This window comes from Canis lupus, chromosome 25 (assembly GCF_048164855.1).
Source record: "Canis lupus baileyi chromosome 25, mCanLup2.hap1, whole genome shotgun sequence".
Classification (NCBI taxonomy): domain Eukaryota; kingdom Metazoa; phylum Chordata; class Mammalia; order Carnivora; family Canidae; genus Canis; species Canis lupus.
Window position 1 is genome coordinate 39,464,769 of NC_132862.1, and position 18,627 is coordinate 39,483,395.

The following is an 18,627-nucleotide window of genomic DNA, read 5'->3' on the forward strand; positions in this document are numbered from 1 at the left end:
CCTACAGTCACCTACCTCAAGGAGCTAGCTAATGGTCCAGGCAGACCAGGGTTGGGGAGGGATGAACACTGCTCTGGGAAAGAACAGGAAGGCACCAGAAATGAGTTCCGATACTGAGCTGTGGGATGCTCTGACACATCCTTTTATTGGTCATAATGACAGTAATCTGTAGAGTGATTCCTGCGCTGTCACTGAACACAGGGAGCATCACCTGGTGGTGGTAGAGGTGGTGGTGCCGGAGAGTCTGCGGCAGTGTGGGGGCCTGAGGATGGGGCAAGTGAGGTTTGAGAGAGCTCATTTGACCTTGGGATATAACTTTGTATTGGGGAAATACAAATATTGTTCTCAAGTTAAGAACTAAAGCTCCACAGAAACTTCTAGATGGGGGTGCCAGAGGAGCACACAGTGAAGCTCAGCTGGGAAGTGGTGGGGGTTAATACTTACCCATAGACAGAGGTTAAGTCGAGAAACCTCTGCCCTACAGTTAACCACTTTCATCTTCCCTCCTTCCACAGGCATTAACTCTCTGATAGCAAACAATATCTACGAGGCTGCCTACCCTCTTCATGATGTAAGTATCTTTTCTGCCACCTGCTCCCGGTGGTCTTCAGATGGTTGTGCCCACAGGCGACACAGTGTATACCAAGCAGGGCAGAGGGGAGTCATGCTGCAGCTCAGAAACCTGGGCTGTTTCTGGCTTTCTCGGGGTGGACAGTTATTCCCACAACTATCTGGGTATTGCCCTGATGGCAAGCTGGTTTTGGTGTAAGTGTACCCCACACTCTGTGCACTGGTTTTGGGAGGCCATGTGAGAAGGCAGATGTGGCATGTAAGTGTTAGAAGGGAGGAGGTGGTGGCGAAGGTGGGTGGGTGGTGGTGGAAGGAAGGTCTAGGGCCCAGGTCACTCAATCCTGGATGGTCAGACCCTAAAATGACCGAAGAACGGCATTTTGTACATGATCGTTTTGTGTGGGTGTGAAATTCCTCGTCCTTAATAGGCAAATAAATACATATTAAGTATCAGATCTTTTTTTTTTAGATTTTATTTATTTATTTGAGAGAGAGAGTGGGAGACCACGAGTGGGGGAATGGGCAGAGGGAGAGGGAGAAGCAGACTTCCTGCAGAACAGCGAGCCCAACGATGTGAGGCTGGATCTCAGGACCCCCAAGATCATGACCTGAGCCGAAGGCTGATGCTTAACCCACTGAGACACCCAGGCGCCCCAATTCAATTTTTTTAAATAGATTTTAATATGTTTTGAAGAAAATCTCTCAAAATTCCTTACACTATCGTTTGGTTAAGCAGAGAAAACAGACTGTAAATAGAGCTTTCCTTGATGGGAAGTAGTGTTATAGACATCCTGTAACAAGGTGCAGCGATGTGCTTCAAGACGCTTCGTGAAGAACTTAACTGGCCCATGAACTAAATGCCCTCACAGCTGCTCTCCTCACGGACTGGTCACTTGGTCACTTCTTTCTCATGTGTTCCACGTGTATGCCGAATGAGGCTGTGGAGTGGGGCTCCCTGAGTCCCTAAGGAACTTCCAGATGACAGTCTGTCTCCAGTGATACTGTTGCTGTGGGCACATATGACGTTAGGTTCAGCCACTTGTGGACGGGGGTGTGTGCTGTGGCACAGGGTGATCTCGGATGGTGTGCTGGGCACGGGCTCTGGCACTGCCTTTGCTCTGAGGAGGCACAGGCGGGTCGCAGGTGCATAGGAGGGGAGCGTCTTTGTGTGAGAAGCTGTCCAGGAGACACTGCAAGTGTCACTGCCCAACAAAATGGAATATTGGCTCCTTACTATGTTGTGCTTTTGACTTTCCCCAAAAGGGGAATGATAGAGATGACGCCGGAGAATAGAAAAGAAAACCCTTTCTCTGGTTTTGCTAATTCCCTTGGCTTTATGCAGCAGTGCTTTCTCTCTTACAGGGTGAATACGACAGCCCCGGGGATGACATGAATGACAGAAAGGTGAGCGGGCCCTGGGCTGCCGGGAATGCTGGGGCACGGGAGACTGTGGGTGGGTGTGGAACTAGCCCCAGACGTCCTGAAGGTTCTTTTTACCTGCTTGAGTACTCTTCAGCAGTTCTTCCACAGTTCCCTGCCCTCCAGGCATTGGAAATATGGGGGCCATTTCTGGCCATTGACATGACTGTGTGTGTGTGTGTGCACGCGGGTGCTACTGGCTTTTCGCACCTGGAGGGGCCAGCAGGGCTACTATCCTGAGGTCTGTTCTACAGTCCCGCCCAGAAACATCATCCCACCCCTGGTGACCAGAGGGCTTCAACTGAGAAACACCGAGAGCCCCAATTCCTTAATTTATAGGTGGGGAGACTGAGGCACAGTAAGAGTGGGCACCTTGCCCATGATAACACTGTCATGGTGAACAGAGAGGAGGCTTGGAAGACCTCTCACTCCCAAAGCCAGTGGCCCTGCTAAAAATGTATTATTATCCATGCCACCGTGGCTTTATTTTTGGGGGGGAGGGGTCATCTTTAGCTTATTCTTCTTGCCCTCAAGGCAGACAAGTGGGGTATAACCATGCCCAAGTTAAAGATGAGAAATCTGAGGGCGCAGGAGTCTCAGTCATGGTGATGCTCTGGGCAGCTGGGAATCAGAGGTGACAGTTAGGAGAGGGAAAGGCCCCTTTGGAAGGACCCCTCCTGTGGCAACCACAGCACCCGCCCCTACCATGCTCTCCAGGCCTTCCTGCCCAGATCCTGGTTCTTCTGCGTGGGTGTGCCCCCCCACCATGACATGGCGCTCTAAGGATCACTCGCCTCTTTAGTGGGGACTTCCCCATCTGGCTGTCAACCCCCTCATGCCATCCTCCCACCAGCTCCCCAGCCATCAGCCACTCTGGCGAGTGGAGGAGGGAGGGCAGGGGCAGGAGGGCTGAAGAATTGAAGCCTGAGGAGTTCCCCCCCCACCCCAGCTCTGTTGTCTGGAAAATTATTCATCCCCCAAGTTGCCTTTTGAGCAGCCTTCTTTTTATCCTGCCTATTAGTCCCTGTTATGAAGTGTTAAGTATTAAAAACATAAAAGGTCTTTTCCAGAAATACTGCTGTGATTGCTTACACATGTCCCCTCTCTGCCTGCCCAGGGAATCTGCTGTAGTATTGCGATGTCTTAACCTCATCTGTTTTCTATCTGATGCTAATAGTCTCGGTGTTTAATTTCCTGAAAAGTCCCGGATCAGTTAAAGGAAAAGGAGGAAGCGTTTCTCCTCACATCTCACCTAGCTCACCCAACCGTTTTCTGTCCTCCCACTCTCTCATTTCATGTTCCTCCCCTTTAAAGAGTGATCGCCACCACTGCCCACCTAAGAATCCTCCTGCTGAGTGGGTGGTGACCCCAGCCGTCAAGGTGGAGCACTTTACAGGAACATTCCAGGGACTAGGAACACACAGTAACTCCTGGGAGGGATCATCCAGACCTCTGTTATCTGCACAGAGGCAGAGGGAAGCGAATTGTAGACCATCTGAAGTATATGTTTACTTGTCTTCGGGATGCTGTTATGTTATTATTAGTGATACAGCCTCGTAGCACAGATTTTTTCTTTTCAGGAGATATTTTGCATAGGCCAGTAGAATGGTCCCCAGTGCACGGCCAGACTGGCGGAATGAGTAGTCTGGGAGGCAGGGAGAGACCAGCTCGGATGGAGCTGTGTCTTGGAGGTTAATTCCCAGAGCTGATGTCAAAAGGCAGCCAGCTGTCTTTGAAAGACAAGAAGCCCCTTTCTTGTGGCTTTGCTGTGGGTTTGCTGACCAGTCCTTATTCTCCTCTGCCTGCTGGAGTCCTGATTATGGAAATAGGCTTTGCTGGGGTGGGGGTAAGAGAATCCTTGAGAGAGGGAAAGCTCTTTTTTTTTTTTTTTTTTGCCCCCTGTCCATTTGGGTTGGAAAACTGATTCCTGGCAAGGTGAGGAGATGGTTCCAATGGCCTGAAATGATTGTCAAGTCAGGGCTAAAACCCTGTGCACAGCGCAGCCAGCACCCTGCAGGCGGGTACTCCGCACCCTGTGTATGGCAAGGGGAATTCTCAGCATTGTGCTGGCTTCCCTCCTTCCCGCAGTGTCATGGTGTATGGCTGGGGCCGAGAAGGATCCTCAAGAAGAAAGAGTCTAAACCTCTGAATAAATGCAGCATATTGATTTGTTTTAATTGTATTATAATAGCCTAGTGTTCTTGGAGAGGGCTGCAGGAAGGATTTTGGTTGGGTGCCAGGGAGAATCCTTGCATCTGTTGCTGGAGGACGTGGAGAAGGGTTGGGAACTGCAGGGGGATCCCCCTCTGGGGGCCTCCAGAGGTGACTTGCAAGGGCATCGCAAGCTGCCGGTCCTGCCAGTTCCTGGATGTTCTCCTTTACTCTACCCTGCCACTTGTGCCTGTTCCCTGATCTCCCTGAGGCCCAGGCTCCTTGTGGGCAGATCCCAGGAAAGCCCAGAGGCCCCTGAGAATGCACTCTTCTTCCCTTCCAGCTTGCCTCGTGTAGTTGTGCGTCTCGATGACTCAGCCCTGGCCAGGGGCTGGAAGTCTCTCTCTCCGGTTCCTGGAGGGTAATTAACAAGACGCACCCTGCCTCGGGAGAACAGGGGGTTTCCGCCTTTCTAGAAAGCAGGGCAGCAGGAAGAGGAGCAGCTTGGGTGTGGATGGTCCCCTCCCTCCAGCCACTGCCAGTAGCCACCTAGTTCCATGTTAGCCAAGACCTGCCTGCTTTTCTCAAGCACCCAGGGAAGTGACCGTAAGCATCTGAGGGCTCCCTACAGCATCCTCACCCACCTACAGGGGAACCTGCAGCACATCACTGGACTGTGATTCTCTTTAGCAATCTTTAAACCCTGACTCTTGGATTTTCCAGCTTTTTTGGCAGGTGATTTTCTTCTCTAGTGGATGGTTATAAAGTGACCCCACTAAAAGGTGTACAAAGAGAGTCAGGTCTGTTTTTATGACCAGAAAGGTACTTTGGTTCTGGGTTTCACTTGAGGATTGATTTTTTCTCCTTCTGCACTAATTTTGCTAGTGGAGAAGGCCTAGGGAGTCAAAGCAACTTGCCAAAAATTCAAACAGTTCATTGCAAGATCTGGGAGTAGCCTTCCCTTCTCTTCCATTCACTTCACCCTGCCCCATCGCCACCTCACAGTTGGCTGCAGCTGGCATCTTTGTTCCTGGTGCAGGTCCAGCCCTCTGAGAAGCCTGAGGCCTTCGAGAGAGCCAGGAGTCTCAAACATCTTGCCGTTTTCTGGCATTGCAAGTGGTTTTAACAGTTGGGTTCTTTTTTTTAAAAAAATAATTTTTAAAAAAGGTTTTATTTATTTATTCATGAGAGATACACAGAGAGAGACAGAGACATAAGCAGAGGGAGAAGCAGGCTCTCTGCGGGGAGCCCAGTGTGGGACTCGATCCCAGGACCACACTCTGAGCCAAAGGCAGGTGCTCAACCACTGAGCCACTCAGATGCCCCAACAGTTGGGTTCTTTTATGGTTTCACAAAATACTAAAACCAACTGACCCACTGTCAAGTGTGAGCACCAGGGAGCCAACTGGTTGCTTGAATGCCCCAATGCATCAGGCAGGGGGGTGAGTCCCTGTGGGTCATTGCTACCTAAAGGTTTGGGGTCAGGCCGACATGTCTGGAATTCCATTCAGGGCCTCTGATATGAGGCACTGTCCATTGAGAGGGAGCTGCAGACTTTCCCTAATCTATTCGCAGGCTTGGCCGGTCGTGAAGAGGACATGGTGTGGCTCTGAGGGAGAAAGTAGATTTGCTAAAACCTGCATTAGCAGTATCTAGACACTGCATATTTAAAGGGATTGTTACAAGATACTGTGGATGTCTTCCTGTACTTTACTCCACCATGCTAATCCCCGTGGGGCAGAGGCTCCAGAGCATACGTCCCTCCACCCTGATGGCTAGTCTGTTCTGGGACACTGCAGCCTGGGCTGTAGTAGCATGACCCACTTGGTCTCTAAGTATGTGTGAGTGAACATTTATAGGAATGGGGAAGGGTCTACAGTGCTCCCCGCCTGTTTCCTTGCCTCCCCTGCAGGGAGGCATGAGCCAGCTTGGGCAGAGCATTTGGCCCTAACTGCCGTGTCCCTTCCCAGGTTTGGTGCTCTGTAGTGGCAGCTCCCTCACAGGGCCTGCCCCGTCACATCCTCTGTGCCCATACAGCCTGTCTTCACTGAGCTCACGCAGCTCTCTTGGCTCAGCCTCATCTGTATCCACAAACAGAATCTAGCTTTGTGCTTGGAGGGCACTATACTGAAAACGGGACCTCCAGATGTCCTTACAGCTCTCAGTGTGGGCCGGAGCCAACTGTACCCTACTGGTTCTCAGAGCATTTTTAGTTTTTCCCTCCCAGGCAGTGGCAGATAGGTGCTCTCAGGTTCAGGTTTTGGCTTGATATGTGACTCAGAGAGGAATCCATTCTGGAGCTGGAGGTTAGAGCCTATGAGGCAGGCAGTGACGACCCACAGCCCTCAGGGGAGTCCTTGCCCGTACCTCCTGACGCACGCGGGCCTCCCTGTGGGCCACGGATGATGTCACTGTGACAGCTGGGTGCTGGTGAGTGCAGGGATTGCACTAGGAGAGGGAATAGAGACCCAGGGCAGCAGAAGCACCTGAGGTGTAAGGGAGGAGGAGATTTAATGATCATGCTGGAATTCGGTTAGGAGCCACCTGTCTGGAGGGAGCAGCATCCAAACTCATGGATTCACATCTTCCTCTGCCAGTCACACAACCCCCTTTTGTGTCTGGGTTTCCTCCTTTGCAGGGGGTGCCACGTGTGGCTGCAGTTTGCTCTCTCAGGGTCCGTGCAGTTTCAGGCTCTGCTTTGCCGAGAACCTGGAGATAGTATCACAATTAAGAGTCTACACCCATGAAGTAGGAATGCTAGTTCCTATGTCAGTTTGTGAAAAAATCATGTCTTTAAAGGGTCTTCAGTGAAAAGGATGGTTTCCTGGTGTTCAACTGGATATCCAAAATATCCAGTTAGAGCTGCTTCTCCTGGACAGAATTCCTTGTGAATTCTCTGTGATGTGTAAGGACGTGTGGTGTGTAAGGAGAACAGAGAACATAACAGGATAGCCAGTGTATTGCAAACCTGTCAATTCTAGACAGAGAATTTATTACATGCTAATGCCTTTTTCATGTGGGTATCTTGATGGTGCCTAATTATTTTATATATATATATATATTTTAATTTTTATTTATTTATGATAGTCACAGAGAGAGAGAGAGAGAGGCAGAGACACAGGCAGAGGGAGAAGCAGGCTCCATGCACCGGGAGCCCGATGTGGGACTCGATCCCGGGTCTCCAGGATCGCACCCTGGGCCAAAGGCAGGCGCCAAACCGCTGCGCCACCCAGGGATCCCCGATGGTGCCTAATTATTTCATTTACCTTTGGATAATCTGTGAAGCTCGCTGGCCAGGTGTTTGAAACTGAAATGCGGTTAGTTCAAGAGTGACACGTAGGTTTTGTCCATGGGCTGGCTCTGCTAAAGTTGCTGTGCAAACATCACAAGATGACATGGCTTAATGTGGGGGTGTTGCCCCCACACCAGCACAGAAACCACTCTTGTCAAAGTCATGAGTGACCTTAAAGTCACCGAATCTGGAGGTCACTTCTCCATTCTCACCTGACCTGACCCATCAGCCGTGTTTGACTCAGCTGGTCATTTTCTTCTTTTTGAAACCAGTTGTCCTGGGGCTTCTGGGACACCACACACTGCTAGCTCTCCACATCGTTGGCTGCGCTTCTGTCTCCTTTGCTGCTCATCATCTCCTTGGTCTCTTAATGTTGCCACACCGGGGCCCCACTGTCATCCTCTTCTTTACCCACTTCCTCTCCCTTGGCGATTGCCTCCATAGTTTAATGACCTTACAAGTCATTTCCTGTCAGACATCTCCCAAATTTACATCTTCTTTGTAAAGTTAGGAGGTAAACACTCCTTTGAAATCCAGAGGCTTACACCCAGTTGCTTACTCAGTAGCCCCATTGGAATGCCTACAGGGCACCCAGACTGAGCTCCTGGTCCTATCCTTCCTCTCCGGCTTTTCCACAGCACATGGTGTCACCATTTACGCAGTGCCTCAGGACCAGTCCTCCATCTCACCCCACATCCAATCTGACACTAAGTCTTACTCTACCATTAAAACATAATCATGATCACCTGCTGCCTCGGTGCTGAAGGCCGCCTTCACCTCCCCTGGACCAGTACAGAGACCCCTGCTCCTGTGCTAGCTCTCAGTCTCTTCCCCATACAGCAGCTGGCATGAGCGATCTCCAGTCCACACCAGATCATTCCTCCTCATGGCTGCATATCTCTCCCTGGCTTCCTTCACAGTACAAAGGTTTTAGCATGGCCTGCATGCCCCTGAGTGATCTGCCACCTTGGTACCTTCTGATGTTATCTCTGATTATTCTCCTCATGCTCACGCTGCCCCAGCCACCTGGCTTCCCTATTTCCCCAGGACATACCACACATGCCTTCCTCAGGGCCTTTGCACAGGAAGAGCATGCTTCTGCCAGGCATGTTCCTTTACTTCCTTCAGGTCTCAGCTCAAATGTCACCTTGGAGAGGCCTTCCTTTGCCATCTGCCTGAAATAGCACCCTACCCTACTGCCCTGCCCTTGGTGTTCTGCTCCCTTGCCTTGATTTAGTTTTCCTCATGGCATTTATAAATCTTGTATGTTGATGTGTTTCTGTTTGTCCCCATACATCGGCATAAGATCTATGGTAGCAATGACTTTGTTTGGTTTACAGCTGTCTCCAGCGTCTGGCACGTAGTAGGTGCTCAATAAGTACTTGTTTAAGGAGTGAATGAAGGAATGCCAGGCTCTGCTTTGCTGGACTAAGCCAGGCGAGGGAGTGAAATGTGGGGTTATAACTGGCAGGTGTAGCAGGCACTGCCCCGGAGTGTGGTGAAGGTCACTTTTATTATGTGGGGAAGGGAAGTCAGCCTGTGTGGCCTCCTGCCTTTGGATACCTTCCTCCTGGATGTCTTGTGAGAATTTTCCTAGAAGCTGGGCTTTGAGTATAAAAGTTTGACTAGCTAAGGTGGACTGAAAAAATGGTCCCCTCGACCTCTAATCTGTTTCCCTCTTTTTCTTGTTTAGTTGCTGTATCAAGAATGGGCACGCTATGGAGTGTTTTATAAGTTTCAACCTATTGACCTCATCAGGTAAGATGTGGGGGGGCACTCTTGGGAGGACCCTAGAGTTGCAAATCCTGAAAGATACCCATCAACCCTCTTAACCCTTGGCATTCAGTCTACTGACCAAACAGAGGCACCTGCTTTTCTGGTCTGTGATAATCCTGCTGTATGTCTGATGCCTGGGGAAGCAGCACAAGGACAGAGGGTGGGTAATAGGGTCTGTTTTGGGGCAGCAGATAATGTAATTGACATATCATGACTTCTGTCTTGAAGTCTTCAGCCTATGGTCTCTTTCCTTGCCTGCTCGTGTGTATGTGTGTGTGTGTGTGTGTGTGTGTGTGTATGCAGTTATCACTCGTCTATTGTCCTTCACATTTGTCCTGGAGGATGGGGTAAAGCAGATCCTTGGGTTATGCCCAAGTTATGCCACGGTGTTGACCAAGAGAAGGGAAGACCTGGCAAATCACATGAGGACTAAGCTGGCTGGTCTAAGAGTGAATGTCAGCTTTTTCTGGTTTCTCCACATTAGAAGGGAGAAGAAACAGAGTCTTGGGATCCCTCCCTTCAGTGCCACCCTCCTGGTACCTTGGGAGTTTTCCTAGCTTCTACAGAAGATTAATGAAAGTCCTTTGAGAGAACTTACTAGAGTGCTATAGGTCTGACTAGTCTAAATGGGTCGAGGGCTTCAGAAACTCAGTGGGCCCTTGGAGCCCAGCATCTTTCCCAGCTGGAATGTTGGGAGGCACCACTGTGCAGTGGGAAAGCATGGGCTGAGAGCGGAGGCTGAGCCCACCTAGGGGCTATTGCTTCTTTGGGAAAGCCACATTCTCTCTCTGGTCTTCAGGATCCTGCTTATCACAAATTTGGGGAAAAATGGGAGACTGACCTAAGGGATCAGTGAAGAAACCTGGTAGCCCATATTCATTTGGAAAAGATGGGGACTTCTGGCCCATGACTGACATGATGGACTCACTGCCACACGGTCACTTGTGGCTCTTATAATGAGCTAATTAATCAGCCGGTAAACACAGAGAGTGTTCCTGGCTAATTGCCCTGGGCTGGGATTGTGAGAGGGGCAGCAGCCAGAAGGACTGTGTCCAGAGGGAGGAATTCCAGCTTCTTCTTGGAAGAAGAAAGCAGCCTGGGGGCCGCAGTTTGGGTAGGTTCACCTCCCACCCAGAGATATGATGGCCCTCCCAGGGAACTGGGAGCTCGGTTTGGACGTCTCTTGACGGCAGGTGTTTGTTACAGCTGAAGACCGTTAACTGAAGTGCTGGGGTCCAGAGCAGGGCCACGGGGTGCCTGTGACTGAGGCTTCCTCACCCTGCACCTCCCATTCCTGGGCCGCCTTGTATGAAGCATGGGCCACCTAGACTGTTCTCTGGGCCACACCAAGGCTGTTTCCTCCATGCTTGGTGGGCTTTGATCTTCCTCTCTGCATCCCAAGTGGCCACCCACTCTGTCGCCTGTTTTCTCCAACTACTCATTCGTTTTTTAAAAATATGATTAAAAAATAAGAACTCTCCCTACCAGAGAGCCTTGTCTGTCCCCCCCCAGAGACCTCAGGTGACTGGCTGCCAGCTAAGTGGGAAATGGCTCCAATGTGCACTCAGTTTTGGCCACCAAAGCAGCCTCACCTGCAGTGGAAGAATTGCCTTTGGAGCAAAGCCCTGCTCTGGGGCCTGGCGGTTCCTGAGGACACAGAGCTCAAATCTGTCTAGACGGGGCATGGTGTGCTGCAGAATTGGAGGCTGTCCACTGCTCCTCACACATCAGATGGCTCAGGGAGCTCCCATAGCCCCTGGGCGAGGCCAGCAGCCTGGCTGGTTTGGCCAAAAGGGAGGAAGGCTGGAGCCTCAGGCATCTCTGGAAGGCTGGCTGGAGGGGAAGGGAAGGGGAGGCTGGATAGTATGCCGGGGGGGGGGGGGTTCCGGGGGGGCTGCTGTCTACCCAGTGGTATAAGAAACTCTGACCTGGAGCCGCTGGAAGGAAAAAGTGACAGTAATTGGGGGGTGGGTGGGAGGGAAGGGCCGGGGCATTAGGGGCAAGCCGAGTAATAGGTGGGTAAGCGAGGTGGCAAGCAAGAACACATTGCTAGAGGGTTCATGAACAGGGAGAAAACAGGGTGCAGGGTGTGGGCCACGGCTACCCGCACTCAGCAGGTGCCACCCGAAACTCATGTTACAATTGCCTTCCAAATGGCCCAACTCACTTTTTCTGATTCTGTCAAGGCCACCTCCTTCCTCCTCTTTGTCGGCTGTCCTTTCTCCTTTCCCACGGCCTGCCCTGACGCCAGGTCCTGTGGGTGCTTCTCACTGCCCATTCTCTCCAGCGGCTTCTCCATCTTTCCTGCCGCCACCTGTCGGGACCCACCTGGCCCATGGAGTCCAGCCGGTGGCTGCCTTCCCTGAGCCGTCACCGGCCCCCACACCGGGTCAGTGCTGTTCTGTTGCTACTTTACTAACGTGGACTATACTCTCTTTGTGCTGCATGTAGAAATTGCACCCATATGTTTGTGTTGAAAGATTGGCAGAAGCAGGGGAGTCTTACAGAAGTTAGAAATGATAATTGATACAAAGCTTACTAGGAGGTATTCCCGCCTATTTCCTTGGACACTCAGCTCCTTATTTTCAGTGCGGAGCTTCTGTTCCTCCTGTGGATTCCCAGTGCTCCTCCCTTATGCCAACCATTTGGAACATTCTAAAGCATTGAGCAGTTGGGAACTCAGTGGAGCAGTGTGGGGAGGGCGGGGAGAACTGTTTGCGTTTTGAAAGCCCCAGAACTGTCTTTCCCCTTCCACAGGCCTTCAAGCCTAAACTTGCAGTTTGGGGTTTGAGGCTCCTTTCCTAGGTGTTGCAAGTGGACAGAGGGGAGGCAAGGCACCCTTCCCTGTACCTTTCACCCCTGCCTCCTGCTGCTGCACCTTCATTCATGCCCAGCAGGCTGCACTGTGAGTCTGCTGATGACTGGTTCCCAGCCCAACAGGGCTCTCCAACCCTGGATCCTATCTTTGCTCTAGAAAGCTTGGGTGGGGCGTGAGCTGAGTGTGTGTGTGTGTGTGTGTGTGTGTGTGTAAACGTTGCCTGGAAAGTTCTCCAGGGAGGTATCCAGCAAGGATGCCACTCACAGTAGTTCTCTCTGGCAACTTCTAGCCAGCAGCACTTGTGCCCTGGCAGGAACACAGCTTATGACCAAGACAATGGATGAAATGATGCCTTAGCTGCAAGTAAATGACTCCTCTGGTCCCTTAGGAGCCATGAGAGGGTCCTCACAGCCAGAAAAGTAGATTTTTTTTGCCTATATACTGCTCTGGGTTTACTCCCTAATATCCTAGGAGGGAATCAGTCTTATTTTCTGGGGAATCGGGGGACTTGGGGCCTCTTGGATTTGTACAGATGTGACCCACTATTAGTCAGGGCCATGACCTGTCTTTTCACTAAGATTAATGTCTGCTCACAGGCTGATTTTCTTAGCAGGAAGGTTTTAATATGGATGAGACAAAGGTTTTAAATCTGAGTCTGATTAGCTCCTGTGTTGAAGCTGATCTACAAAATTTTTGTTTTTAACCCTGGCCACGGGCTGCATATGATGGTGTGAGAAAGAGAGGAGGTCCAGAAGTCTCCTAAGCTTAGCATGATGGCAGCACATTGGCTTTGGGGAATTCACCCAGGGGATAACACGAGGGCACCATAGCGTTTGCTGTACGGAATCAGGAATACAGTCTGGAGAGGAGTGATTCCCTTTCAGGAATGCCCACTTCATGAGGGAGGCTTCCTAAAAATCAGGCCCTGGGCATGAAACCCATCCAGGTGGCAGCTCTGGAGTTCTCTTAGAAATGTCCTGGCTTGAAGCCTTCAGTTATGAACACTTCCACAGTGGCTTGAGAGTGATTTCTATGGGGTTGTACCATCTCAGGAGCCTTTGGGCCTCATCTGATGAGACGGGTGGCCCTGTGTCCCCACCTTGCTACATACACATCTTTGTCACCTTAGAATCCCAGATCTTTCTATCCTAGTCCGTGGGGAGCCTGTCTGGAGCCTTGGCATCATAGGAGCTGCCTTTCCCTCCTCCTACATAAGACAGAGGGCCTTGTCCTCCCCAGAGTTCTCCAGGACAGCCTCTAGAAGGCTGTGTGATTTGATCCATTCCCTCTTGGTCTCTGGGCCCCACTTCTACCCTCCTGAAATGTGACCCATCTAAATCCCTCCAGAAGGAAGACAGAGGAAGCCACATTCTTTCTTAGGAGGCTTCTCAGCAGGCCAGGCTCAGGGAGGACCAGCTGCAGCTGGTTTGGGGGAGGGAATGGAGAGTAAAAAAATGTTGATCAACCTGTGATTAATTATTTCCTGAGCCCTGCTGCCTCCTCCTTGATCCTTCTCTGGGATGTATAAAGGCAGTTCAGTCCAATGCAGTATAAGCATTTACTGATGCTTACGGTGAGCAAGTCTTTGTGCTAGGCAGCATGAGGAGGTGAAGTGAATCCAGCAGTTATGTAGGGAGGTAGGCATATGCAAGGCAGGATGAAGTGAGGGCTTATAAGGATTATAACATAAGTACAAACCTAATACTGCAGGGCAACAGATGAAGAGTAATTGCTACTAGCAGAATAAGGGAAGGCTTCCTGGAAGAGGTGGCCCTTGAATTAGAAATGCTCCTTTCTGAAAAGCTGAGGTTAAAGGCCATGAATGTGTCTTCATAGCCAGCTTGGGCTACTCCATATATGGATTTACTGTTTAGCCCGCTATCAATGGCCAGAAATCCCACTGACCCAAAGTCAGATCCTTCACAACTATTGATTATGAGTGGTTTAGGTCAAAAGTTGACTTGTGTAGATTCTGTGCCAATCTGGCCCACGTCCCTCATTCTGCCCTGTGAGTTAGAGAATCCAGTGTTGAAGTTGGTGAGGCTAGATCCAAGGGAGGGGAGGCCAAGGAGAGGTGCAATATAGGACTAGACCCTGGTGTTTGCATGGGTCCCAACATTTGAAGTATTGGATTTAGCTGGGAAGCATTTTGCAGGCTGGAAAGAATTAGCATCTTGTGGGCCTGAAGAATGTTCCTTTTCCTTCCAGAGGTCGAGAGGTAGAGTAGACATGGAACAACAGGCTGTAGCAGATTAAGGCAGGGCCAAAACAAGGATGGTAATGTTCTGTGCTATTATATTCTGGCCCATTTTACAGATGAGGAAATAAGTTAGGCTGTTTATTAAGTCTAGCGTCTCCTCCTGGGGGAAAGCCTGTGGCCTGTGACCTATAAGGAGTTGGAATAAAGTGTTCTCCACTCTAGGCTGTACCCAGAGGCTGGCTTGGTCATAGTAGGGCAGCCTCTCAAGTTTCAGAACAGCCTTCCATGGATGGTGGCTCCTGTTTCAGATCAAACTCTTCATTCTGCCTGGAATGTCAGCCTTATGGTACAAATGGTGGATCCCCAGCACCAGGAAGCTACACACACACACACACACACACACACACACACACACTTCCCAGGCCCACCCGGAATTCCATGGGCAGCACTGAGGTAGGACCAGGCTGTACAGCTCACAGCTCATTGCCTCCTTGATTCTTTTCTATCCAACATCCTGGGGAGGAAGAGAGGCTGCTATTATTCTAAAAATATATGGCAAGCTATATACTGCACGTCCCTTTGGTCCCTCATGAGCAACGAACTCTCAGTTACCCACAACCACCGGTACCAAACCGTGGCACAGAGAGGTGGATGGCACTTAGGGGTCAGCATCTTGAGGCCTGGCCTGGAGCGAAGGGATGGAGACTTGCTCTCTCACAGCATATTCATCTAGCAAATGCCCAGCCTTGGCTTGATTTTTCTTGTAGTAGAGAGCACATTGCCTCAGGGGAAGCTTGTTTCTCTGCTGGACGTTTCTAGCCACTAGGAGGTCATGGAACCAGAGAAGTAACTTTGCTGGTTTCCCTCCTTTTGATTCCAGTTCAGCTTCCAGGAGCTCAGTCCTTTAAAAAATGGAAAAGAACTCTTGTGTCCCTAACGGCTCTCACGTACCTGAGGTGTTTTTTTTTTTTTTTTTCTGTACATATATAACACTCCCAGGCCTTTCTGCATGTCCTCATGTGACACGGGATGCTCAGCAGCAGCATCGTCCCAATGCTTCTTTTCTGGGCTCAGTGGCCTGGGAAACTTAGAGCAGGGTCCTTCTACACACCTTACCTGGTGTAGGGGAACCAACACATATTTTCCATTGACCATATATCAGATGCTAGTGCCGGGCACATGGAAATGAACTCGAGGTCAGGGTCAGACCTCTAAGCCTGTAGATGACCCCTAGTTTTTCTGGGAAATGAAGGGACAAGCTGGTGGAGAAATTTGCAAAAAGCAACTGTGAGGCTGTAAAAAATAGCACATGGAAGAGATCATGAGGGGAAACTAGGAAACTGGGACCCCCAAACTAGTTATCTACGGTGATGGGCTCAGGTGAATTGGCTATGCCTAAGGCAAAGATTATTGGGGGTGACCATAACTATTTCTGGGAATATCCATGTGATGCGTTATGGCACTCGAAGACCCTGGAAATTGTCAAGACCCACTTTTAGGATCACATCACTTACCAAATCATGGCAAAGCCTCACGTGTGTCTAAGGTCATCACACCCAAGGAAGAAACTCAGCTAGACTAGAAATAGTTCAGGGAAGAAAAAGCGAATGTGATCAGAGATTTGGAGAGGATGCATCTGAAGACAATCTTAAACAAATAAGAGCTCCCTATCCAGGAAGAAAATGGAGAGGGAGCGAGGCTGCCACTTACAAAGTTAGAGGATGGATAGAGCATGCATTGAGTCCTGGCTTAGGGACACTCCTGTAGACTAGGAGCAGTGGGTTAAGAATGAAAAGAACTTTCTTTTAGCTCCAGTTTTGTTTCCAGTTGATGTAATGTCTGGACAAGCCATTTTCTCCTGAACCTCAGTTTTCTTGGCTATGAAATAGGGACTATACGACCTGTTCCACATGGCCCACGATGTTATTTTGAAGACTGTGATAAAGTATCACACAAATACTGTGATGATGGACATAGTCTTGGTTAAATAAAGGCATTATTTATCCACTCCCTAGAGGAAAACAATAATATTCCCTAAGCTGGCAGGATTTTGCATAGCTCTCCAGCTCAGGAGTTTTGACAAATACTGTATAATCATAAGACTATGTTTGTTTTGTTTTTACAGTAAATCAATGCATTTTAACCATGTACCTTTGTGTGTGGGCTCCCAATGATCCTGCAAAGTGGGTATTCTTACCTCCATTTTACAGATGAGGATACTGAATTCGGTGAGACAAGGAGCTTCCATAAGCCACAGAGCCAGCCCGTCTGGGGTTCAAACCAAGGCCTACCTGACTCCAGAAATGATTGTTTTTTTGTTTTGTTTTTTTCCCTTGTAACATGTGGCTGAAGGTTACACAGAGCAAGCTAGGTTTCCAGCTATCTGATGTTAAGCTCTGAGGGAAAACTGGTGTGGGGTCAGTACCACTCTGGTCAGTGGAGCTCACTGGCCATAGTCAGCCTCTGCCTTACAGTGGGGTTGTTGTCATGAGCATTCCCCTGTGCATAGCAGGAATGATGGGCCACTCTTAGCTTGTTGAGCTGGATAGAATCATTTGTGCCTCTGTTAGGCAGAGAATGCCATGTTTTTGATTTCTCAATTCCACTTTTTATAGTTTTTTTGTTGTGACATCTTCCATGTTGTCAGCTGTCACTTCTTGTTTTTGTCAACTTAGTAGCTCTCTCCATGGCACTACTGTATTGCGGGGTCTCAGTTGTAGGTTTCACAACAGACACCCCCACTGGTTTGCACTGGGCTCTGGGGGAGACTCTTCCGTGGCCTGTCCCAGTGTCTGGCTCCTGTCCAATGTGGGATTTTGTGGAGGCTCTGCCTCTGTCATGGGAATGTCTTCTTGTTTTCCAGTGAGAGTGAAGTGGGGTTTCTGAAGCTCTAGGGGCCTCAGACATGGGAGCAGAGTAAGTATGACACCATCAGATCACAGAAACCCAGACTCTCGAAGGTTTTTCTTAAAACAGAACTGAGAGTCTGTTAACAACATGAGAATGGATCTTCACGGGTTTACTGGATGAAGAGCTTTGTCCTGGGATTGGTGTCAAAGCTAAAAGAAGGCAGGGAACAGGAAGCTCGAAGTGTCATGGCGGGACACAAGGTGCTACCAGTAGAACGCTGCTGATGGAGGTCACAGAGCTCTAAGTAGTATACTTATAAGCGGGTGGCTGACACTCACAGCGATCTGTCAGTGTGCCAGGGCCAGGTTGTAGAAGGTTTCAAAGGGGTAGTAACTTGATTTAGTATGGTTTGTGAGAGAAAAAGGCAACTTATGGGACAGGTGAGTTTGGAGTAGAAAGCAGAGATTTGAAAGAGAAAAGAATTGTGGTTGGGAGATTTACGGGACCTGGGTGAAAGCATTCTTGGTCAAGAGAGGCTGACTGGTAGAGACCCAAGTGTGGCTGGGGCCGAGGAGGGGCTGAGAAGCAAGCAGAGGGTTATAGGCAGTGGTTGGAGGAGACATTTGAAACAGTGAGGAAAGAGCCCAGGCAAAGGGGTCAGGACAGGGGACAACCAACTGTCAAGCGATTTCTCTGGAATTTAGGCAGGTGGCAAAACAGCTTATAGTGGTTTGGGAACTTGTGTGCTCCTAGCTATGAGGTGAGAGCAGACGGCTTCTCGCCTACTCTCTTGGGAAACTTTGGGCAAGTCATTCAGCCCCTTTGGACCTGGTGTGATCTCTCTGCCTGACAGAGAAAGGGGAATCTGTCCTCCCCGACAAAGCCTCTCGGCTGGCTGTGGCAGGTGCAAGCCTGTCTGTGGGAGTCAAGGACCTCAGGTAGATCTAAGGGATTGATCTTGCCTTAGAAAGAGTGAGAGGACTAGCATGTGGATAAGTTACCATGGACACGGCCCAACTGTTTGATCCCGGGAGCCACTGTCTCACCACGTGTCTCTGGAACCCTTGAGCTCCCCGTTCCTGCTAATGATATTCCCTTGAGTGATGTTCTCCACCCACACCACATGGGTATGTAACCAACATAAACAGAAAACGTCTTAACACGTTGAATAACATTGGCGGATCACACGTTACAACAACAACCACAAGATAGCTAAATTTAATTAGCCTGACACGCCTGGGCTTTTCGCAGAGGGACATGCCTCTGTTTTAGAAACGGAAAACCACAGCATTTTGTGGGTCTGGAAGTCACAGACATAAGCAAGAAACAAAAACAAAACAAAACAAAACAAAAAACTTCAAGATTCCTGCCTGGGAGATTGCTGTCCTCCAGTACCTTTGGGATTATGGCAAGGTATTCAGAGATATGAGTAGTTGGCTAACAGCCAAGGACTGCTGTCTGCCCCTGGTGCAGTGGTTGACTCAGGCTGTGGAAGATGTGGTACTTAGCCTGGCTCACCCAGCCCATTGAAGGGACTCAGGAGAACCCTCC

The 18,627-nt window shown here is 49.8% G+C and overlaps 1 protein-coding gene across 4 annotated transcripts in view; it reads left to right on the forward strand.

Annotated features, from left to right (window-relative positions):
- Positions 1-18,627, forward strand: part of ANO2 (anoctamin 2) — a 343,486-nt gene that overhangs the window by 119,351 nt on the left and 205,508 nt on the right. For all 4 annotated transcript variants that reach the window (XM_072799266.1, XM_072799267.1, XM_072799269.1 and 1 more), the window contains 3 exons: positions 516-571; positions 1,933-1,974; positions 9,126-9,190. In XM_072799266.1, coding sequence (XP_072655367.1) covers positions 516-571; positions 1,933-1,974; positions 9,126-9,190 — 163 coding nt within the window. The remainder of the gene's footprint in view (positions 1-515; positions 572-1,932; positions 1,975-9,125; positions 9,191-18,627) is intronic.